The sequence below is a fragment of the Pyrgilauda ruficollis genome, unplaced genomic scaffold (genome assembly GCF_017590135.1).
Source record: "Pyrgilauda ruficollis isolate IOZ18807 unplaced genomic scaffold, ASM1759013v1 scaffold9, whole genome shotgun sequence".
NCBI lineage: Eukaryota > Metazoa > Chordata > Aves > Passeriformes > Passeridae > Pyrgilauda > Pyrgilauda ruficollis.
The window spans coordinates 13,476,553-13,499,790 of record NW_024531043.1 but is presented as its reverse complement, the minus strand read 5'-3'; the positions used below and the strand labels follow the sequence as shown (position 1 = coordinate 13,499,790).

The window sequence follows — 23,238 nt, the reverse complement described above, 5'->3', positions numbered from 1 at the left end:
TTTACCTTAATTATTGCTTAGCAGTTACTCTTATATGGCAAAATTGCCTTCTGTAAAGGCACTGAGAAGCTGAGCCCTTACACACTAAGCCCAAGCCTGCCTCTCTTGCTGCACCTTGTGGAACACCCTACTTCGAGCAGAATACTTGTAAAAAGGCAGCTCTTGTTCTTGCTGCTCTTAGAGTTGACACCTGGAGGGTCTGTGGGAGCAGAAAAAGCAGCCCAGCCAGCAGCAAGGTCTGTCCTACCATTGCTGATGAGAAAGTAAAGCAGGCTTTCAGAAAGGCCCCCAGAAAATTTGTCATTTTCTTTTCCTGAGGACAGTCTTAAAACAGACAGGTAATTTTACAGCTATATCACAAACAAAAGCAGCTTGTTTCACCTCTCCATTTGGATGTTTCCAGCAATTCCAGGCAGGAGTATTGAGTGAGAAAGAGATAAACACCCTGATCCAGAACTGCAGACAGCAGAGACATTGGATTTTCCCGGTTGTGCTGGAAAAAACCCAGTGCTGGCTAACACCTTCGACTTCAATTTTCATATTCCTGAGTCTCAATAATACAAAGACATAAAAAGACATCCTGATTTTGGGAAGAATCGCCTTCCTGGAACCTGCCATGATCAGTTAAGACTACCATTTAGACTATTGATGATGGGCGTCAATGAGCAGCTTTTCATAAATAAATGAATAAATTAGGTGTACTGGAAAGATTAAAGTCCTGTTTGTGAAGATAGAGCTTTGTGGTTAAAAACAACTATTATTCTACAAAAGAAAATAAAAATCCACTGCTATTCTACAAAAGAAAAATTGCTGTAGAATGAATTGTAAATCATTAAAAAACACATCTGAAAATAGCAGGGAATGCTGTATGCCATATCTGCAATCAAAACTGAAATATCCCCAGAGCCAGAGATGGGGAAAGGATGGGGAGGCTCAGGGCAGGGAGGTGATGCCAGCCTCGAGCAGGGGCACCCAAAAGGGCTCAGCAGGACACAGCAGCCCTGGCAGAGCAAAGATTGCAAACTGACCCCTGCTAGTGTAAACACTGCCTCCCTCTTTCTGTAAACCACCGCCCAGCAGCTCAATTAAAGCTGCAATTAAAGGTATTTAGGCTGCTGTCAAAGCTAGTCAGAGTGGGTAATGACAGGAGACCAATAAAAGGATGAATCACAGCCCCCGATTCCAAGAGGACAAAGCATAAAAATAAAAGCCCAGCAGACAATATTTACATCACGTCTGTCAACTTTCAGATCTTTACAGAGTTATCCCATCCAATTACAGCTCTTGCAGAGGAGGTAGGGATAAAAAATCCATGGATTCTGTGAAGCATTCCATTTCTCAAAGCCTGGGGTGTAAAACAGGTCTCACTTCCTCGTGCTACTGTCCTGTTTCACCAAGGCAGGTTTGGGCTAGGTCCCAGAGAGAATCTGCACCTACTAAACTGCATCCTGAGCCTGCTGGGCGTTTCACAAGCCTGACTCCAGCAGCAGCCCTGGGTGTGAGTGTGGGTGGCACTGGGCTGTCCCTGCAGAACTCGGCTCTGCCTGCTCCCACACCAGCAACACCGCTGGGCTTCCACACCAGGAGCCTGCTGGGCTGCCAAGAGGCTTTCACACACCATCTCAGGTGACTCAGCTGAATTGTCTGCAAATTTGGGATGGATGAAAAAGAAAAACCTGTGAGAATACCACACGCTGTCACGCTGAGTGAGCCTTCTATCGCCCTCAAGCCTGTGTCCTTTCAACTGGGTTTTAGCTCTCTACTTAAAGAGGATTATTTTCATGCCTGGTTTCTACTGTCTTCAGCCTCATCTTCTGCTGCTCTCCAATGTCTCCATTTCATTTTCCTTCTAAACCATCCCCTCTCATTTTCTCCCTTGCATTGCATGACTCATTCGGGACCCACCCGAATGTTAAACAGCAAAAGAATATGAACTTGGTTTTCCAAAGTGCTTTTAAGTCCTCAGGTAATGACTGCCTGTGCAAACCAGGCATTACAGTTATTTATAAACTTAACAGAAATTCAAAGGATCCCATTTGAGCTGACTATAAATTTAGGTAGCTGTTGTATTGGCAAAATGAACAATGTGCAAACCTCATATTTACTTCTACTGAGAAAAAATACCACCACCACCACCCTCCCAGTAATAGAAACCATTGTCTGCTTCTGAAAAATAATGTGGAGCAGCAGCTGGTCACAGAAGTACCGAGTTTCTACCAGCACAAACACAGGGCACCCTGGAAATTTATTGTAAAATCAGGTTTGGTTTCAGCTCTTCAGGTGGAACTTTCCATCAAAGACCTTATGTTACTTTAAATTGCGTTTTTAAAATTAACAGTGGAAAGAGATCGGTTATGTGATGCTGTTAACTTGGCTCATTTGTCTTACTCTAACCTGGCTGCTTTGGATGCCAGTTTTAATGGTTTAGACCCCGGTACTCTGCCTGAGGAGTTCCCCCTGCAGCAGGACGGCGTTTTTGGGCTAAGGCAAGTTCCAGACAGAGCTCCCACAGCAGAAGCTGTCCCCAGGGACCCCAGTGACTCACGGTTGCGGGGCTGAGCTGGAAGCTGGCCAGCAGCAGGGCCTGGGCCAGCAGCACGGCGCACGACAGGTTGGCGTGGATGTGGTAGCGCTGGTTGCGGATGGTGCTGACAGACCTGCGGGCACAGAGACACTCAGCACGGCTCTAGGGGCACCAGGGCAGCACAAAAACACATCAGCACGGCTCTGGGGGCACCAGGGCAGCACAGAGACACTCAGCACGGCTCTGGGGGCATCAGGGCAGCAAAAAAACACCTCAGCATGGCTTCAGGACAGCACAGAAACACCTCAGCACTGCTCCAGGGCACCAGGGGCACCTGCCACCCACCAGCGGGCACAGAAACAGCTCAGCACAGCTCTGGGGGCACCAGGGCACCTCCCTCTCACCAGCCAGCACTAAAAGTGGCTCTTGGTTTTGCTAGGGTGACCCTGGAGCCTTTGGAGCTCTCCTTCCAGCAGCGTGGGGCAGCTCCTGAGTGGAGCCTTTGGCTGCTGCTGCTCCCCTGGAGGCAGCAGGGGTTGATGTGCACACGAGCTGATGGCCAGTGACAGAACATCAGCAAAGGGATTGATCCTGGAGGGTGCTGGGGGCCAGGGAGGTCACACCCACTCCTCACAGAAAGCACGTGGCACCTGTGCCCACACTGTTCCTGGGTTTATTTTGTTGGTATTTGCCTTTCTGGGAAATAAGGGAATGGGAAAAGACATCGGATCCAATTCTGATTTATACAAATAAACTTCTGAGCACAGGAACAATAGCTCCATACACAGATGGGCAGTGCCTGTCTTGACAGGGACCTGACTGTGGTTTCAACACCATTTGAGCATATCTCTCTTGGCTTTTCAAAAAGCAGCTGGAAATCTGACAAGAACAGGCTTTCCTGGAAGTCTGCGGACCTCGTGTTTCTGTTCTCATCCCAAAATAGGAAACAGAAAACAAAAACATTGATCTGAACATCTCGGGCCTTGCCTTAAATCCTGTTCTCTTTAAAAAACAAACATTCCTGGTGATAACAGGTTCCCATTCCAATGCACCCTGCCTGCTGCACTGCTCCATGGAACGGGAATGAAGAGGGAGATGACAAGAAGTACAGAGATCCCAAAAGCAACTCCAAGGATGCTCTGCCAGGTGCCAGTGGCTCTGTAATGAGGAGCTCCATGTGTCACAAGCTGGGCAGTGTCACCAGGAGGGCAGAGGGCTCATTGCCCTCCTGGGAAGGGGCTGCCATTGCCAGGACATGGAGTAGCAAAGAACTTGCCAGATTCTTCACCACTTATGTCACAGTCATCTAACACCACGTTGCAAAATTCCACTTCAGCTGCTTAATGAGACCCTGCTCTCCAGTGAAAAGATAATCAAATTATTGTAAATTGGCAGTTTGAAGGATGCTGTATGTAGGTGGGGTGCTTAACCCTGTGACACTCAGCTGGCTCCAAGCTCTCTTCCAAGTCTTCTGTTTGCCTCCAGTTCCTTGAGCAGTTTTCATCCCTGCTGCAGCAACACCTCCTCCTTTTGCTCCTTTTTCCTTTCTAAACACTCTAACATCCAATTTTGCCTCAGACTAAAATGGAGCAGATCATTCCCCTTAGCCTAAACGTGCCAACAGCACAATGTCAGATGGGCAGATGTTGGACCTATTTGGAGTGGATTTTGCCACACGTTACGCTCTTAATCCAAGTATGACCAACACAGATCTCGAAACTTGGAAATAATACGGGGTCTGGAAATAAACAAGCATTGCAATCAGTTTACTGAGATTCAGCTAGTCCTTTTCCCTAGAAACTGGCCTCTTAACAGGATGTCCAAAATACTTGCTAAGGCACAGAAAACAAGAATCAAACTCTTAATCAGGAACAATACGGTTTAGTGTGTGAAAGGAGACAAGAATCCCTCTCCTTGCTGTACTCCCAAAGTGCTGCACAGCCTTGGACAAGTTACTTCACCCTCAGTCAGGTTTTCTGTTTCTTATTTAGACACAAACCTTTATGAAAGCTTTTTTCCAGAAATGTTTGTATCAAGCCCAGCTGGGCCTCAAACTCATTTGTCACTACTGGAACATAAACAGGAATAAAGGTCCTGAGTGCCCTGGGGCAGAAACCTTCCCAGCACAGAGAGCCCTCACAGGGCTGCCCTGCGTTGGGCAGGAGATGCAGAGGTTTTAACCTTTAACGAGCCATGGAGTGAATTTCACACTGCTTACAGTGTCCTTCACCCCACTAAAGCACCACAGCAAACCAGCCTGATGGAGAGCAGCAAGACACTTGAACATAAATGTGGGCTGCATGAGGTAATTGTGTACAAGTTGTGTGAAACTGAAGTCAGGCAGCCAGTGCTGACTGAGACTTCCTTACTGGGCATTCCTTTCTAAACACCCTGCCTTACAGACAGGACAGTGGAAAAGCAGAAAGTGCTGCCTGTATACTCCAAGCAACCCAAAGATGGGGGGTGGCAGAGGGGTGGTCCTGCAGCCCTGGCTCACGTTGTGCTGGAGTCCAGACCAAGACCTCCTACAAGGCTCTTTGCAAGATTCCTGAACTATAGCAAAGCATGGACAGCTTAAAAAAATTTAAAATCTCTCACGAGATTGAAATAGCTTGCTATATAAAGACCATCCCATTTCAGGAAATGAAAGTAATTTAGAAATAACCAACCAAGTGTTACAAATACATGTGCAGAATCTAATTAAGGAAGGTTGTAGAATTAATAGCCTTTGTTTTATCCGGAGCAGCTGAAGGGATCCTGCCTGCCTTTCTGCGTGCCAGCTGCTCAGCAGGTATAAGTTAAAATTACTCACGACAGCACAGCGAACGTGACCAGGGTGATCGTCAGGCAGAAGATGGACAGAGCGCAGCCGATGTAAGTGATGGAGGAGAGGGCCACCTGGTGTTCTCTGGTTAGCTGCACGCAAAGGAGAGACCAGAACACGGCTGTCAGTCGTGTCACACCCGGCACGGCCAGCCCTGCCCTGCCCAGCCCTGCCCGCGGTGTCCCTGCCCTGTGTCACAGCCCGGGTCCCCAGCGGGGCTGGCACTCGGTCCCTGTCCTGTGTCACAGCCCGGGTCCCCAGCAGCAGCGGTTCCTGCCTGGCTGCAGGGCTCGGGCAGCCGGGGCAGCTCAGCCCGGGTGCTTGCAGGGCCCTGCGATGCTCCCAGTGATGCTCCCTCCCAGTGATGCTGCAGTGATGCTCCCAGTGATGCTCCCAGTGATGCTCCCAGTGATGCTGGCAGCAGTGTTCCCATGATGCTCCCAGTGATGCTGCAGCAATGCTCCCAGTGATGCTGGCAGCAATGCTCCCAGCAATGTTCCCATGATGCTCCTTCCCAGTGATGCTGCAGTCATTCCCGTCCCTGTGCAAGCAGCACCGTGCAGGCAGACCCAGCAAACCAGAGAGCCCATGCTCCAGAGCCACTTCCAGCCATTAAAATGACAGATCCATTACTGGTTCTGTGTAAGGGATCGAGCCAACAGGGCCTGCTGAGGGAGCTGGGCTGACAGCACAGGATGGAAAACCCCAGCAAGGAGCCAGTGTCAGCAGAGCAGGGCAAACCTCTGCTCTCGGCCTCTGCTTCGACCTGCTGCCATCTCTCGTGGAGGTAATGCCATTTTTAGGAACATTTAAACTGTAACTCCACGGTGCTCTCCACCAGGATCTGTGTTAAACCTGGACAGAGTCAGTGCAAGAAGGACAGCGTGGTTTGGCCACTCAAATTAATCAGCATGTGTTTTAATTTTCCATGCAAGTTCTCATAAAAGAATGACAAAAGAGCCACACCCAACAAAGGGAGCCAGGCAGCATTAGCGTGTAATAAGTAGAACAGAGCTAGGCAGGAAAAAGCTTTCTCATCTGAGAAGAATTTTCAAACATTTTTCCTGACTTGATTTTGGATAGACTTGACATTTTCATAAACTGAAGGAAAAAAATTAGTCAATCAAAAAGTTTTACTTTTGATGCTTGAAATACTGTGTTATTGTTTCACTCTTGATTTACTATTAATTAAAATCCAAGCTGAAAAATATTCATTGAATATAAAAAAATACAAAGGAATGATGCCTTTCCAAAACTTTTTTACAGCACATTTATCTAATAAAAACTACTCCTTTCACATATGTTTGGGATTTTCTGTTATTTTCCACACACACAATAAAATTTCACACCCAAATGAAGTATTCCATTAGAGATTATCAAACCAAAGCAGCTCTACCAATAAACTCCCCATTAAAATTCCTTTTAAAGGAGAGAAATAATGTGCCATGTGGTCATGGGAAAACATAAATACAGACAAAAAGATGTGTTGTGTGTGTAGGTTTTTGCTGTCATTATCTGCCAACTGCAGCAGCTCACGTGTGCTGAGTTTCCAGCAGAAGAGCTCAGCAGTCTGAGAGCCATTAAGGGATGCAGCAGCACTGAAAGACAACTGTTGCTATGGTGTTACTGTTCCTAGGAAATATGATGCAGCTCTTGAGTATTTTTTCTTTTTCAGCCAAAGACACATTTCTTTTCCCTGACTGGACAGCATCAATTACAGAAACAAAAGAGTTCTGTGTACTGGAACAGCTTAAAAGCTCCAGATAATTCCTACAAAAGAGATGCTGTCATCCCCCAAAGAAGGCATGTACAGGCATTCTTCACAGAGTATTCCTGAAATGGAGCAGTGTAGAAGTGATTTCCCCGTCAGGTATATTCATGTCCAAAATGCAGGGACCTTGTTTCCTGATGCCTCCAGCAGACACCCTTTTCCCTGGCTGCAGGTGGCTCACAACTCTACAGAAGGAGGAGGGGAGCTGAGGAAGCTTTTCAGATGTAAAATCACTCTGAAATCAGTATTCTCAGCAGTCCTTAAGCCAGAAAATGTTCCCTAGAGAGTTTCCCTGCTCAGGGAGAGTTCAGATTTACAGTGCTCGGTCCTGGTGCTTGCATTGCAGAGCTCTCAAAGGGCTGGTGGTGCCCTTGCTATCACAGACAAATGCAGAAGACCCTGAGCAGCAAACCAGTGGAAATGGGCAAAAATCACAGAATGGCCTGGGTTGGAAGGGACCCTAAATCCCATCCATCCCACCCCTGCCATGGCAGGGACACCTTCCCCTGTCCCAGCTGCTCCAGCCCCAGTGTCCAGCCTGGCCTTGGGCACTGCCAGGGATCCAGGGGCAGCCACAGCTGCTCTGGGCACCCTGTGCCAGGGCTGCCCTCCCTCCCAGGGAAGAACTTCTTCCCAATGTCTGCTCTACACCTTCCCTCCTTCCCTTTGAAGCCATTCCCCCTGTCCCTGTCCCTGCCTGCTCCTGTAAACAGTTTCTCTCCATCGTGTAGGCTCCCTTCAGGTGCTGGAAGGCCACCATTAGGTCAGCCTGAAGCCTTCTCCTCTCCAGGCTGAACAAACCCAGTTCTTTCCATGTGGGAAAGGTGTTCCATCCCCCCAGTCAAACTGTTTGGTTTTTTCCCACAGTAATCCAAAAGAAGATGATAATCACGCAGCTATTTTTTTCTCTCTGATTTCTTTGATGTCATGTTTCTAAGAAAGTCTGTCTCTGGGTTTTAGTTCAGCCTTTCTCCAGAAACCTCTGCAGGGCAAGACAAAATGTGACTCCAAGTGAGCCTCTATGACTTAGAAATGAGAAAGGGGAAAAAAATCACTTCTACAACAAAATGTAGAAGAATCACTGAAACCTGAAATAACTTACACAGGTCCCTGCATCTGTGAGCTGCAAATTGCCCTGGTGAACACAACCAAAATCTGACGAGGCTGCTCCCAAAGAGTGCTGCTCCCAAATCAATACTCACATCAGCCTGGTAACAGCTTTGTGAAAAGCAGCTCCCCCTCCGGCCCCGTGTGAGGCACAGAGCTGGGCTTTGGGCCGGGTTTAATGGCCAGGAAGGACCAGGGGAGCCTGCAGGGGCTGCTCTGGGGGAGCTGGGCTGCAGGAGGGCAGAGAGCAGCTCCTGCCTGCGCGCATGTGAACTGCGGGGAAAGAACATGAAAAAGCACAGAAAAGAGCACAAAAAGAGGCTTGGAATGGTTCCAGGGTGTGCAGCCTCGCTGCAGGGCTGTGGTGAAGGAGGAAAGAACCTGTCTTTAAAGACATCAGATCTCCACAAACCTCTCAACCCAGCTGTCACAGCACATCTGGATGTGGTGTGTTCTCAGCTGAGGGGATAACAAGGAGCAGTTTGTTAGAAGTACCTGGCTTGCCAAAGCATTGGGCCTCATTAATTAAGAAACTATTTCAATTAATTCCAATGCTCTGATAAGGGCTGATTTTACCTTACCTCAGCTTGTCTTTTTGAAAGTTTACAGACTTCCTGCATGATGTGGAATATAAAACAGTAATTTGGGATGTTTTTGTAGACAGCACAAAAACTCTAATCAAGCTGCAATGCTATTATTAAGGAAAACAGCATTAAAAAGTACCAAATAAAACACTGAGCAATCTGTGAAGTCGTCCCATGAGCCTGATTCTCACACTTGTCCCAATCTACATTAAATTATTCTTTTCTTCTACAATGTTTTGCTTCCCCGTGTTTAGATGGTCATTCTTTTACTCTGAAAAGCCAGGAAACGAGCTCATCCAGTCGTGAGTGTCAGCAATCACCAACACTAAGACACAGATGTTTCTTAGTTTCAGCTTTCACAAGGTGAAATCAAAAATTCCTGCCTGGTATAAAACTCCCACCCTTCCAGCTTAGGCTGTAAAACCCCTTACCCTGAGTGCTGCTGAAAGCCTGGCCAAAGAAGGGGATTGAGCAGATCCACCCTCCCGTGGCAGCACAGCCCACTGTCCCACCCCTGCTCTCCCTCCTAAAAGAACTTACTACATTGCTTAACATTTCTATTTTGGAGACTCACAGCCAAGCAAAAACTCACCCACAAGCAAGCCTGAGAAATGATCCTGGAAAGATACCAGTTCAGACTCCAAGAACATATCCTTCATTTATAATGCTGCTCATAGCAAAAAAAAATTAAAAAAAGAAAGTGATATCTAACCCCTCTGTTTATAAATAACTGCACGGAAGATGAAAATATATTATTATAATGAGATGGTACTTTTCGTATCTGGAAGAGCTGGGAAAGGTCATTCAGGCTGAAAGACTTATTCAGCAGGCTCTACAAGAAAAATAGTTTGTGTCTAGAGGAGAAAAGCTCCTCATGTATGTGAGGTTACTGAGTGACCACACACGGGAGCACAACAGCCCCTGGGCAGCTCAGAGCACCTCCTGGGCTCTCTGCTCAGTGCTCCCTTTTCCCAGCGGACCTGTGCCCCCCTGTCCCTGTCCTTTTGCAAATTATTCGCCTCTCAGGCCATTGACTGCACCTCTTCTGCTTGGCAAAGAGTGAACTTTTGGCTTTCTCCAAAGGACGGGACTGTTTGGGAAAGTTCTAACCTAAAATTTTCTGCAAAGCTCCCTCTATTTCTGCCTTCAGGGGTCACACATCAGACAAAGGGCTGAGCTCAGATATTTCAACCAAGGCTTGTCACAGCTGATCCTGACAGGGTTTGTCCCTGTACCGAGTTACAGCTTCACTATTTAGACACCAAAAGCAGTAATTTCACTGTCCAAAGTACTTTAGAAACCTCCTTTCTGAAAAACAATTCATCTTCCCAAAAAAAGGTAAGTTCTTGAACCAAAAAAGGTTTTACAGCCTCAAAAATGAGTCCTGGAAGCTGAGGAGGAGATCCTACCTCTGGTGTGTACCTTAGCCTCACTCACTGGTGCAGCCCAGGATGTTTGCAGGTGCCCGTGCAGTGGATACGTGTCATTAAACCAGTTACCTGTTCACTGCTGGAAATGCCATGACAACTGCATTCTGCCCTACGTCCAAACAGAAGAGTGAGTCAGATTTTCACCTCCCTTTTGGTCAGCCTTCATCTCACAGGAAATCCCCCACCGTGAAGCTCCTTGCAGTGCAGATGGATTTTGCTGTTTGTTGACCTGACAGATGTGCCAGGGGCTGCCCAGCACTGAAAGCCACCCTCAAACCCCTCTGCAAAGTCTGACCATCCTCCCTGAGCCTTTCCTGGGGGAGCAGGGGCTAAGGGGGAACAGGTAAGGCTCAGCCAAATCTCCTGAAGTTGTGCCTTTAAAATGTAATCTGAATCCAATAAAGAAAAGGATGAATAATTAACTTTGGCAGCCTGAGTGTCTCAGAGACATTAAAACGCTGGCCCTGGCTGATGAAGCTAATGGTTTTAATTGCCTCCAGAAAGGCTGCTGAAATTCAATTGCAGTCCAGAGAGGCCTTTATTTATATGTTAAATAATAATAACAACAATACAAATCTCTGTTTCCCTTCAGCTTGCCAAGCACTTTGTTAGGTACATAACATTCCATTTTTTTAAAATGAATATCTGTGATGAGCTCAGGAGGCTCAGTCTGCTCCCTGAGAGCACAGACTGATTTTGGTGGGGCCATGCTGAATGGCACTGTACAATCACTGCCCACAGAAAAGCCTAATTTGATGCACAAACTTCTTTTCTCAAGCCACAATGCATCAGATACTGCGAATTCAAAGAAAAAAGGCCTCTGAGAGTCACGCTTCACAATGCAATCATCTTTATCAGCCATTTCCAGCAGAATTGTTTTTGAATTCCCTTTCTCCATTAACTCCACAGTTCTTAGCAATCTACAATAAAATGCTGCAGAGGGGGCTTTTCAGGATTAAAGGCACATTTTCCTCCAGCCAGCCCAGCCTGGTGTTGGTTATTTAAAACTTTTCACTGTGACACAAAAAATACAGAATTTTCCAAATATCTCTGCCAAGATATTAATTAGTATTTTTAAACACCCACATCATGTTTCAAAGTAGTTCTGGGCACTGTGTCATCAAACAGTAGGGATTCTGCTCATTACAAAGCTCAAACAGCAAGTTCTTAGTTCAAATGAAGCTTGAAGGAAGCACGGCAGGGAGGAAGGACTCAAGTTGAGAAGTGGTATCAGATTCTAATAAAGTTTGGGGACCAGAAAAGCTGATATTTCCAAATTCTAAAATCTGTTAGTGCAACACAGAGCAGGGTGGGTTTTTTCTGCCTCCCTTTCAAGTCTAAGGCTCGTAGGAAATGTTAAATGCTGTTTTCACAGCAGATTGTCCCGTGAGACTCAAGGAGCTCTTCTACCCACCCAGCAGGGCTGGTGCAGCTGCCCTCTGCCCTCTGTGCCCAGCAGGAGCAGCTCCTCCTGCTCTGTGCCCTGCTCCTCCTGCCCTGTACCCTCTGTGCCCAGCTCCTCCTGCTCTGTGCCCTCTGTGCTCAGCTCCTCCTGCCCTGTGCCCTGCTCCTCCTGCCCTGTGCCCAGCTCCTCCTGCTCTGTGCCCTGTGCCCAGCAGGATCAGCCCCTCCTGCTCTGTGCCCTGTGCCCAGCTCCTCCTGCTCTGTGCCCTGTGCCCAGCTCCTCCTGCTCTCTGCCCTCTGTGCCCAGCAGGAGCAGCTCCTCCTGCTCTGTGCCCTGTGCCCAGCAGGATCAGCCCCTCCTGCTCTGTGCCCTCTGTGCCCAGCAGGGCTGGTGCAGCTGCCCTCTGCGCTCTCTGTGCCCAGCTCCTCCTGCTCTGTGCCCTGTGCCCAGCAGGATCAGCCCCTCCTGCTCTGTGTCCAGCTCCTCCTGCTCTGTGCCCTCTGTGCCCAGCTCCTTCTGCCCTGTGCCCTGTAGGGCTGGTGCAGCTGCCCTCTGCCCTCTCTGTGCCCACCCTCCTGCTCTGTGCCCAGCAGGAGCAGCCCCTCCTGCTCTGTGCCCTGTGCCCAGCTCCTCCTGCCCTGTGCCCAGCAGAGCAGAGTCCCCGAGAGCAGCACCCCGAGCCGCGGGTCCAGCAGGACACAGCAGTGCAGGTCTGAGCCCGAGACCTGGCAGAGCAGCTGAGGAGAGCGACACACCCAGCTCCCAGGACATTCCATGGAAACGCTCTGTGCCCTGTGCCCAGCTCCTCCTGCTCTCTGCCCTCTGTGCCCAGCAGGAGCAGCTCCTCCTGCTCTGTGCCCTGTGCCCAGCAGGATCAGCCCCTCCTGCTCTGTGCCCTCTGTGCCCAGCCCCTCCTGCCCTGTGCCCTGTGCCCAGCAGAGCAGAGTCCCCGAGAGCAGCACCCCGAGCCGCGGGTCCAGCAGGACACAGCAGTGCAGGTCTGAGCCCGAGACCTGGCAGAGCAGCTGAGGAGAGCGACACACCCAGCTCCCAGGACATTCCATGGAAACGAGTGCCCAGCTCCGTTTTCCCAGGGCTTTGGCTCCATCTGGGCCCAGGGCTGGCACGGAGGGAGGCTCGTGCCCTGGGTGCCCCTGAGCCCCCTCCCCAGCCTGGGGACAGAGGGCACAGGAAGGCCACGGCAGGGGACACACCGAGCACACAGTGACTGCATCCAAAGGGAAAAGTGATGGATAAAGGCGCCCTGCTCGTAACATTTTTAAACTGCATGGGGAAATCCTTCAGTCAGCAAGAAGAAGTGGCTGCCAAGTGGTTCAGTGCTTTCATTGCCACCACAGAAAGGAGGTCTAAGTTCTTTTGGTGAGTGTTCTGATTAAAATAGACTACTCATCATGCTTCTCAAACAAAGCAGTTATTTTGACAGTTATAGCACTCTTAAATATTTGTGCTTTTCCAAAATGAAAAGTCATTTTTGCTCTCCCCTGCTGAGTGAAATTCAGTAACTGCCAAACAATTCTCTAAGGAATTAGAGGGGTTTGGTATCCTGCAGCACTAGCCCCAGTTTTTCCCGTGTAATTCTGTGGGATTAGGGACAACCAGAAATTCTATTTCCTCCCATCAAATCTACAGAGCTGTGCTGGCACAGGAGTGGAATAGCAAAGGAATGAACAATGGCTCTGGTTCAAAACCAAGAGCAGGGCAAGATTTTCAGGGAAGATGAGCACGGGCCTCCTAAGGACTAAAGAAATCTGATGCCCAATCCCAGTGTGAGCACAAAAAATCAGGGAGATTGCTCCTCCACAGGGACAATAATCACTGCAGTGAAACCCAGGGGGAAGTGGAGAGAGTGAGAAATAGCAAAGAAAGTTTACAAAGCAATGCTGGAATAAACACCCAGGCTGATTTATCTTTGTTCATCTGATGGCTGAGGGCTGTCTGAACTGTCTGTGGAGATCTTTTCAGTTACACAAACCGTCAGCGGTAATAAACAAGGACCAAAAAAATCACAATGCCTCTCCGATTTTTAAATATGCAGCACAAAGAAAAATTACTGGACTAAGGCATTATTCTTTTTATGTTCCCAGCAATGAAAAGCATGCTGAGAAAAGTAATTATGTAAAAATTACAAAACAGCAGAAATCAGAGAGTGCCACATTATTTCCATTTCATTGTCCTATTTGAGTATGGAGCTGGCTGAAAATTTTAAGAAAAAAGCTTATGATTTCAGACTGCTATTTTACTGCACACAAAGTGCAGTGTTTGATTAATAACTGCAATATTAGATTTAGGAAACAATGCTCCAAACTGATAAATTACATATTTACCACCATATTTTTGAAGCATTTTGCAATACTAGACTTTTTCAAAACAGCCCTTTTGAACACGAATTGATGCACCTTTTTATCAGTCAGCCATGCATTATCAAAACTCAGCTTCAACAGTGAAAGATAAAATAAAACCACATAAATTGCCTCAAGAAAATAAATTTGGGATGATTTTCTTTTTGTAAATAGAAGCTCACAGATGAATACCCAAACCTTTTCAAATTCCTGGGCTCCCTAAAAATGCTAAGGGTTGTTTCTACAGTTCTATCATCAAGATCAGATGGCTTTAAGTATTTTCCCTGTATAAACACTCATGTGCTTACAAGCCCATTGGTGAGCTGCTTGAACTTTATTGATTGATGGTCTCTTCTGAATTGTGAACAGGCTGGAATGGCATAAAAAACAAAGTCATTTCTAGCTTTAGAAATGCAGAAAATGTGTTCAAAACCCCAAACAATTTCTACCACAGATTGTATAACACTACTGCTTAGCTGGAAATGTCCATCCACATGTGAACTTTATAGGAGCCATTTTTATACTCTCGCAGTTGGAAAAGACAGCAAGAGGAAAAACAGGAAAAAAGAGCAATTTAAGAGAATGGTTTAGGAGACATAAATATTTCAGCTGTGTCCTGCACTGGTGTTTTGGGGGAGGGGGACCCAAGCTTCAAACCCTATTTTTCTGTGGGAGAAAATGACTCCTCTTTAAAAGGATTTTTGAACCCTGGGTCCCCAGGTGTCCGCCATCCTTTAGCTGAAGTGACATTTACGTGGCAGATGGTACAAATAGCCTGGCATGCTTTGTAGTTGTTGGATCACTACAAAAACAAATCTGCCAGATGGCTGGCATGCTCCTTGGCAGGAGCAGAGGGCCCCACTGACTGATGGGGGCAAAGCTGCCCAAAATGCAGCAACAGCATCAGAATGTTCTCTGAAGCCCTTCGGAGCTGCAGCTCCGTGCCGCGCTGGGTTCTGCTGTCGAGGAAGGAGCACTCCTGATCCTGTCTGTGTGTGCCACGGGGCTGCTCTGCCTCTCCTGCCACTGTCCTGTCCCTGTCCCTGCTGCCAGCAGCCCCAGCACAGAGCTGGGACCCCCAGGCCCAGGGGATGTCTCGTGTCCCACGCAGCAGGACCGCAGGAAAGCCCCTGGGGCAGCTCCTCGCCCTGCTCTCCTCCAGAAGGAACAAACACATCACAGCAACGGGTTCTTGCTTGCTTTCTCCCACCCTGGTGCAGCAGAGGCTCCCTTCCAGCTCATGCTGGCTGCAGTGGGTGCAGGACAGCCTGGAAACTGCTCTGTGGGTCTGGGAGGGAGGGCAGGAGCTCCCACGGTGCAGCTGCAGCAATGATCTGTTTGCTAGAGGGATTGCTTCCCCCTGCCTCGGGTTCCCCATCAGGAGAAGCCTGATCAGAGCAAGCCCTTGATGTCTGCACAGCTCCTCTGAGTGCCCCAGGCCAGGCTGTGCTGGGAGGATGGGACTGAACAATCCTCAGTCCCACTGACCTGCTCAGGGCTGTCCAAGAGCTCCCTGCAGTCTCCGGGTTCTGACTGCCTGCTGACCTTGTTTACATCCCTGACACAAAGGCAATCAAGGGTTGAACATGTTCCTTCAGGAACGTTCTGCTCATCTGCACTCCCATTTTACCTCCAATCAGCTTATTTATTTGGTTAAACCAGTTGATGGCCACTAATCTCCAAAATTCAAAATAAATGTTGTCATTCTCAAGTGAGGACCAACAAGATAAACGAATCTCAGCAAGCAGGAATTGGGGCCAGGCTGACAGAGGCAGCAGCAGTGATAAAACACAAACAATTTCAGCAAGGCCTGTGGTCCAGCTCCTCAGCAGGCTCCAGGCCAGTGCCAGGCTGACATCTGAGCACCACATGGCTGTGAGCTTCTCCAAGATGGGCATTTCAATCCTGAAATAAACTTGTTACAACTAATCCCCCACACCTCTGAAGGCACTGAACTGAGCTCATCAGCAGCATTGTTTGTGTCCTTCTTTCACAATCACCTTGGCTGCAGTGCCTTAAAGCTCCTGCTGAAACCCATGTAAAATCTGGAGTGCTGTGCAGCCACATTTGCAACCCCAGCTCAGTTCTAACTAATTCACAGCATTCCAAGTTCTCCCCATCCTGGTGCAGAGCCCACAGACATTAGAGTGAAGGTTCATTTTGTCACGTTTAAGTTAATATCCCAGAATTTCAAATTTTCCTTTGTGACTAGTCTCTTTCAATTTCTTTCTCTGAATATCAGAATAAAAATGATTTTTCATCTCAGCAAATTTCAGCCTTTGGAGATTACCTCCAGCTGGCATACAGCAGAACAGTGACTGAATTAATCTAACCTGTTTTGAGTGAAGATCAAGAAGAAGAATGGAGAACTCCCAGCTTGTTCTCCAGAACTTTCTGGCATTTCTGTGCTCCCTAGAAATTACAGCACCTGGCAGTCTGTGCCAAGTGTCTGACAGTTCATCAGCATCCCTCATCTCAGCATTTCAAGCGTTCAAGAGGCAGCACCAGGAAATGCAAGACACCCTCCAGTTTTGTTCCTGTGAGTGTCTCACTGGAGCAAAATGGGATCCAGGTGGGGCACTGCAATTCCTCCCCAGGCATAAATGAATAACAACACAGTTCTGCAGTGCTGAGGAATATTGAGAATACAGCAGGGCACTGATGGACACAAGAAACACACAGAATGTGTTTGTGGGGAGATCTGCTGGTGTTGTGAAGGTGGAGGGAGGCTGGGGCAGGGGCAGGGCTGCCAGGACTGGATCCTGCTGCATTCTGCAGCTGGAAAAAACACATTTAACACGGGAAGGAACAAAGAGAGGGACTTCAGCAAGAAGATTGCTGTTGGAATTCAGCATAACTCAGGAGAAAGCCACCATCCCTGAGAGAGTTAGCAGCCAAGCTGAGCCCTCTGGCAGGAGCAGTGCCCACCCAGCTGCCCGGTGGCAGGGCAGGGTCACTGGTGGCCAGAGCTGGGTCAGAGACACCAGCAGCTTGGTGTCAGAGACACCTTGGCTGTGGCTGGACCCCCTGAGCATCCCGTGCACTCCAGCTGGGGACAGCAAACTCACGTTAATGGGAAGCTTATGCCCTTTTTTTGGTTTGTTTTTGAGCAGAAGGAAAATCAATGTGAAGAGGAGCTGAGGGACTCAGAGCTCTCACCACACTGAGCTGCTCCCAGAGTTCCTGGGTTTCCCCACAAGGGCTCTCCCTGAAGCTGCTGCACATGTACTGAGGTATATTGCCACTCTTTATCACTGTCAGGATCCCTTTTTTAGATTTTTAAATTGTTTTCTGTGCATCTGCCTGCCTTTCTGCAAGGCTGGCAGAACTGTGCAGCCCTGGTTTTACTGCAGGAGAGGCTGTGAAGGGGCCCCTGCCTCTTGCTGCTCCCCTGAGAGCTGCTCCCATCTGTACCTGGGGAGAAAGGAAATGCCACTTTCCACAGGAGAAGGGAAGTGCAAAACACCCAGAGAATTCCCATGGAAAATTAATTCCCTTTTTTTTTTTTGAACCAAAATACAGCTTTTGATGAAAAATTCTACAGTTTTCAGGCAGTTCATTTCCAATAGCTTATTTCCATTTTTTTATGAAAAGCAGAGCCTTTTGGGTAAGAATCTAACTTTTCTTCCAGAATCTAGAGAAAAATAAACATTCTGTCAAAATCAGACATACAAAAAAAAAAAAAAAATTGATCCATTTCAATCTGTTTGGCCACAGATGTATTATAGCTGTGTAAACCAGAACTGTTCAAACATGGGCAGTTGCATACTCCCACCCTCTTTAACTTGCTTCATATTATCTGTGCACTTCATTTATGACAAGAGGATCAAAACACACAAAAGTTCAAGATCAGATATAACATCACTGCAACAGTGTCTTAGAGCACTGGCAGCCTGGTGTTCCAAGGGGTGATTTAAACGGGCCCTTTGAACCTTGGCTCATGAATTTCTGAACATGGTGAACAAACACAAGTATGTGCTCAAAATCCACAGCATTTTAACATTTGCTTAAGAGGGTTCCAAGGACACCTGAGAGAAGTTTCCAATTGTCACGTTGGTTCAGCAGGCTTTACTTAGCAAATGCTTTGGGAATTTGAGCTGGCACAGCTCAAAGCCAGGAGTTCTGTCTTTGCCTGACTCTTCATGCCAATTACACAATCATGATAACAATTCTTTCCACTAGTTAAAAAAATTAGCACCACAAGAAAATCCTAAGTGGTCCACTTGAAGGAAATGTCTTGGACAAAGATTTGGGATGAGATTTTCCTTTTATCATAAAGGGGAAAACAAAGCTGTGGAAAAACATTCTGCACAAAGTCTGGTGGATGTAAATGCACCAGACCAATAATTTAAGGAGAGAGAAGCTATTGAAAATGGAGCTGTTAAAGGCCTGTGAGGAACTGGAAGGTCCATTCACAGCCAGCCTTTCCTAGTTATGTGTTTCAGATCTCTTAAGGAAAACTCTATTCCAAAGAATTCTGTATGAAATATCTTTGATCTCTAATTACTAATATGGCATAATACTAAAACTTTATTGCAGCATCCCATTAATCATCACAACCCTAAATCTGTTTAGTTGAAAGCTGGGCCTTTCAGAACTATTCCCCAGTGGGGAACCAACCAATCTTCCAGTGACATTTAATTGGTGGCTGTCCTGTCTAATCCTGGCTAATTCCCTGAATGCTGCTCTTTAAAACAGAGTTAATAATAGCACATTTCTCCCAAGATACTTCTGTCTGACAAGATGGGAGGTCTTGAGGCAAAGCTGCATTTTATTATCAGCCTGAAGAGTTCCTAGAAAAATTGTACTTGGAAACCAGATGGAATCATTAGGTGCTTCACAAGTAATAAAGATAATAATGGCTAGATAAGAACCGGATGACCTGAGGTAGCCAACTCCCCTTCAAGTGCTCAGACTGACACAAAGGGCTGGGGTATTAATTAAGCTCTCTGGATAACACAATAGAAGCAAGAAATAAATCCAAGCTGGGCATAAGTGAGCCCAGTTTCAGTCACTTACATGATGTGAGGAGGTAACCGATGCATTTATGCTTCATTTGTAACAGACAGATTTACTGCTGTGCTCGTCTCACCTTCAGAGGCACCACTTGCATCAGGATGGCGAAGTTGGTGAGGTGGTTGCAGAGGCACACGGAGTGGTTGAGGTCCCCACTGTCCCTCACACAGCCCTCGCTGGACCAAACGCCCGTTCCATTGCTGCGAGGCACAAAAACCAAACGTCATCCCGGCCAGAATGCCCTGCTGGGGGGCAGTTCCACAGGCACTGTGCTACCAGGGATGAAAGGCCTGGAAGCCATCCCAGGCTGGGGACCCCACAAGCACTGTGCGTGTCCTCAGTTCCATCGTGAACAGTTAAGGAAAATATTCACCAGGACAAGGCACAGACAGACCCCTCCATGAACATCTCTAGAGATTTCTTCCCAGTTTTATAATCAATGAATGACAGCTACATTTACAGTACATTTTGCATCTCATTTATGGCATTTCACCCAGATTTCTGTATTCTGAGAACTGCAGTACCAGACAAGTCAATAATCTTGCAAAATCCCCCAAACCAGTATGTCTTCTGTGCTGCCTGACCCTTACCCAGTGTCACAGCCACCCTGCCACAGCAAGTTAGGCTGACTGAGCACAACCTCCAGAGGCCCATCCCTGTCCCTTCTGTCACCTCACCCCAAGGGGCAGCTCCTGCTCCACTGTGGGATGGCTGGGCAGGACGTGGGGGCTGCTCTCAGCATCCTCATGCACTTTGCTCTTTTTTTTGAGCAGTGATCCTGATGAGTTTGCTTTTCCTGGGAGCCAGGACAAGCCAGAATTCCCTGAGCTCTGCCAGCCTTGGAGTGGAGTGGGCACCCAGCAGCCTCAGGCACACAGGTCACCCACCCCTGGTCTGACAGGAACTATTTCTTTCTTCTATTTTCTGAGTCCTGCGGACTGGCTGAGTGATCTGTACTCAGTGCTTGTTTCAAAGACAGGTATTGCCTCATACCTCTGCCCTTCAGGACCTCCTTGAGCTCTCAGAGAGACTCTGCCGTAGGTCAGAGCCCAAATTAGCTGCGGTGCCCTGGGGAATAAACCCATCCTGGCACGGTGAAGCTCCTCTGGAAGAACAGATTTCATACTGGAGTCTGCAGCCTCACAAAGCCTCCAGGGCCCCAGCAGAGAGCATACAGGAACAGTGCCCCAGCCATATTCATTTGCTTCATATAACCTGCTTCTAATTGACCCTAATTTGTGAGTAACCATAACAACGAGGAACTGCCAACAGCTGGGGCAGCTCAACACAGGTGAAAGAAAACTTCAGCGAAACAATTACTGTGACCTTCCCAAGTGCATGGTGTTCAGCAGGGATCACAGCATCCCAGACCACTGCTACATCAATTAGGCTTACACTGTTACAGCTCAAAACCTGTTAATCCCCGTGAAATTAAAAATTCACTATTTGTATTCTTTCTCAATGAATTCACTAAGAGCAGCGCATTTCAAAAGAAAAAAATTAAATGTATTCAGTGCTAAAAAAAAGAAATAAAAAGCTACTGCTTTTCCATAGCTCTTATTTTCTGAGTGAAATTTGAGGTGATATTTATTTCCCTTTAATTCTACTTTGCATTCAAGATGGATCATTGCATTATGTTTATCCATTCCATGCACTGGCCAAAATTCACAGCTCTGAAATACAGATTTCACACGCTGCTGTGGCACAGAGCCAGTGAAAACAAAGGCTGTGCTGGAGCTTTGCCACCTTGGAACATCCGAGCACCTGCCCAAGTGGGCACACTCACGAAACAAGACAAGCACGATTTGTATCAGTCTGCAACTCTGATTTCAAAATGTTTTCAGCTCCCAATTACCACCCAGCCCAGGGTCTGGGAATGCCAGGTCTCCTACCTATGGTAAGAAGAAACAATCACATTGTGGTTTTTATAAACCAGTGGTTCCATTTCTTCAGCTATTTCCATGAATGAAAGCAAGAAGAACATAGAAAGTACACGGCATCACAAAGTAAGTGTAATCTAATAAAACCAAGTTAAAGAATTTGGAATTATGCAACGTACCTATAGTCCAGAAATGCACAGTAAAGGTGAACTCTGTTACTCTTATTTAGTGCTTGGCTGTATTGTCTGGGCGTCTGCAAGAAAAAATAGAAACCCTGAAGGAATGTTTTAAAAGGACTAAATCCCACTATTCAGCTGCTTCACATTCTCATTGCTACAATAATTTCAAGAGACTGATTGTAGATCAACACACCAGAACTGGCAGCAGAATTGTTCAGTCCTCACATCTTCAACACAAGCTCCAAACATGCAAGGATGGTATTCAGTCTTAATTTTACACACTGGGATTAAACTTTTACTGCTCTGAGTGAGAAATCTGTGCCTCCTTTAGGCAAATAGCAAACCAGGATCACTATTGTACATAAGCACAAATACATGTGTTAATTTTTGCAGGACTGGGACATCATTCTTCAGCACATACTTGGCTTCTTTGGGTTTTGTTCATCGTTTGTTCTCACTGGGTAGTAAAAGTGTCACATTTTACGATTAATAACTCTGAAATATGTGCATTACAATGACCAACTCCCAGACATTTTCTTTCCACAACAGCAATTATTTTGAAAGAGCCATGCTGTAATTCAAGATTTTATTTTAGCACACCTCAGCATTATAATGACATCATTTCTATCTTCCATAAACAGGTTTAGCAAGTAACTCAATCTCCTATATTCCAGAAGCTTTGAGATCCCATTCTCCACCCCGTTACATGAGCTTGATGACAAAATTATTCAAATTATATTGGAGTGAAGTAATAGTTTGTTACAGAGAAAATATGCAAACTAGAGGACTTCCAATGTTTGTTCAACCCTTTCTAATACATAAATCCCTAAGGTCCACATCATGTGAGCCCTGCCTTATGGCAATTTTTTAATTACAAGAGTCTTCAACATAAAAAATACACTGATGGATTAACAGATCTCAGATTATTGCAACACAATTCTGCTGTCAAGACCAAAGATAATCAAGTTCTGCTTTCCTTGTTTTAGGGAATGAAGAAAAAATCCCCACCACCTCATCCTGCTGAAACTCAACCAAGTACAAGAAGTTCCTGATGCAATTTTCCTTCTCCCCTCCCACTGCCCAGCCAGCAGTGTCAGGCACAAGGTAGCACAGTTCCCCCCTGGCTGGAGATAACCAGGAATTTCTGCCCAGCCAGGGCTTCCAGGGCTGCTCCCGAGTGCCACACACCTCAGGCAGCTATGCTGCAGATAAGGACATTCATGCTCAGCCCACACTCTGCACAACGTAAACAGAATTTCCTTATCTGCCCGAGGACATCCCTGGCCAGGGTCTGCAGCTCCCTGCCTGACCCTTTCCCCAGCCTTTGCCACAGGATGGGGCTGCAGGTCAGGTGCTGTGTGAGAGGGGACTGTCACTGTCACCCCAGGACTGTCACAAGGACTGTCACCCCAGGACTGTCACTGTCACCCCAGGACTGTCCCTGCAGGACTGTTACCCCAGGACTGTCACTGTCCCTCCTGGACTGTCACAAGGACTGTCACCCCAGCACTGTCAGTGTCACCCCAGCCCTGTCACTGCCCTTCCCTCTGGCCTGGGACCCCCTGGAGCCCTTTTCCCCAGGGAGCAGAGGCAGCACTGACCGCTCCTGGTCCCGGCTGGGAAGGGAGAGCGGGGCAGGTTCCTGTCCCTCACCTCCCTGTGCAGCCCAGCCTCTGCCACTGCCCTGCCTGCAGCTGTGCTGGCAGAGCTCACGCTGCTCCCACATTCCAGCTGTGCCAGCTGTGCTGAGTGAGGTGACATCCCTCATCTCCACAGCTTTCCTGAAGCAAGCAAGGGAGAGAATCTACAGCTGCCTTGTATTGCAAATGATGTCACTTCTGTGACAGACAGTGGCTAAAAACCATAGAAAGGGAGAGAGGGAAAGATCTGCTGTAACATCAGCAAAGATGGAACAATGCCATTTGTGATTTGTGAGATTTCTCTGGATAAATCTGGATTCTAATACTCTAAATGGAAAGGGCACCCAGGGTCAGGCTGGAAGAAGACGTGGTACTGCAGTCGTGCATCTTTTACACAAATAAACCCCAGATGTATGTTTCACCCTCCGTTAAATTTCTCTGGCAAGAAACGAGTCCTTGGTTTTGTCCATCTTCACTCTAAACACAGATGTCACCCATTAGACAAAGAACCACACCAA

General features: G+C 47.3%; 1 protein-coding gene across 2 annotated transcripts in view; it reads right to left on the bottom strand.

Annotated features, from left to right (window-relative positions):
• ADGRD1 (adhesion G protein-coupled receptor D1) overlaps positions 1-23,238 on the bottom strand; it is a 109,386-nt gene that overhangs the window by 33,857 nt on the left and 52,291 nt on the right. For both annotated transcript variants that reach the window (XM_041488936.1, XM_041488937.1), the window contains 4 exons: positions 21,081-21,154; positions 19,098-19,221; positions 5,337-5,440; positions 2,546-2,657 (listed from right to left, as the gene is read on the bottom strand). In XM_041488936.1, coding sequence (XP_041344870.1) covers positions 2,546-2,657; positions 5,337-5,440; positions 19,098-19,221; positions 21,081-21,154 — 414 coding nt within the window. The remainder of the gene's footprint in view (positions 1-2,545; positions 2,658-5,336; positions 5,441-19,097; positions 19,222-21,080; positions 21,155-23,238) is intronic.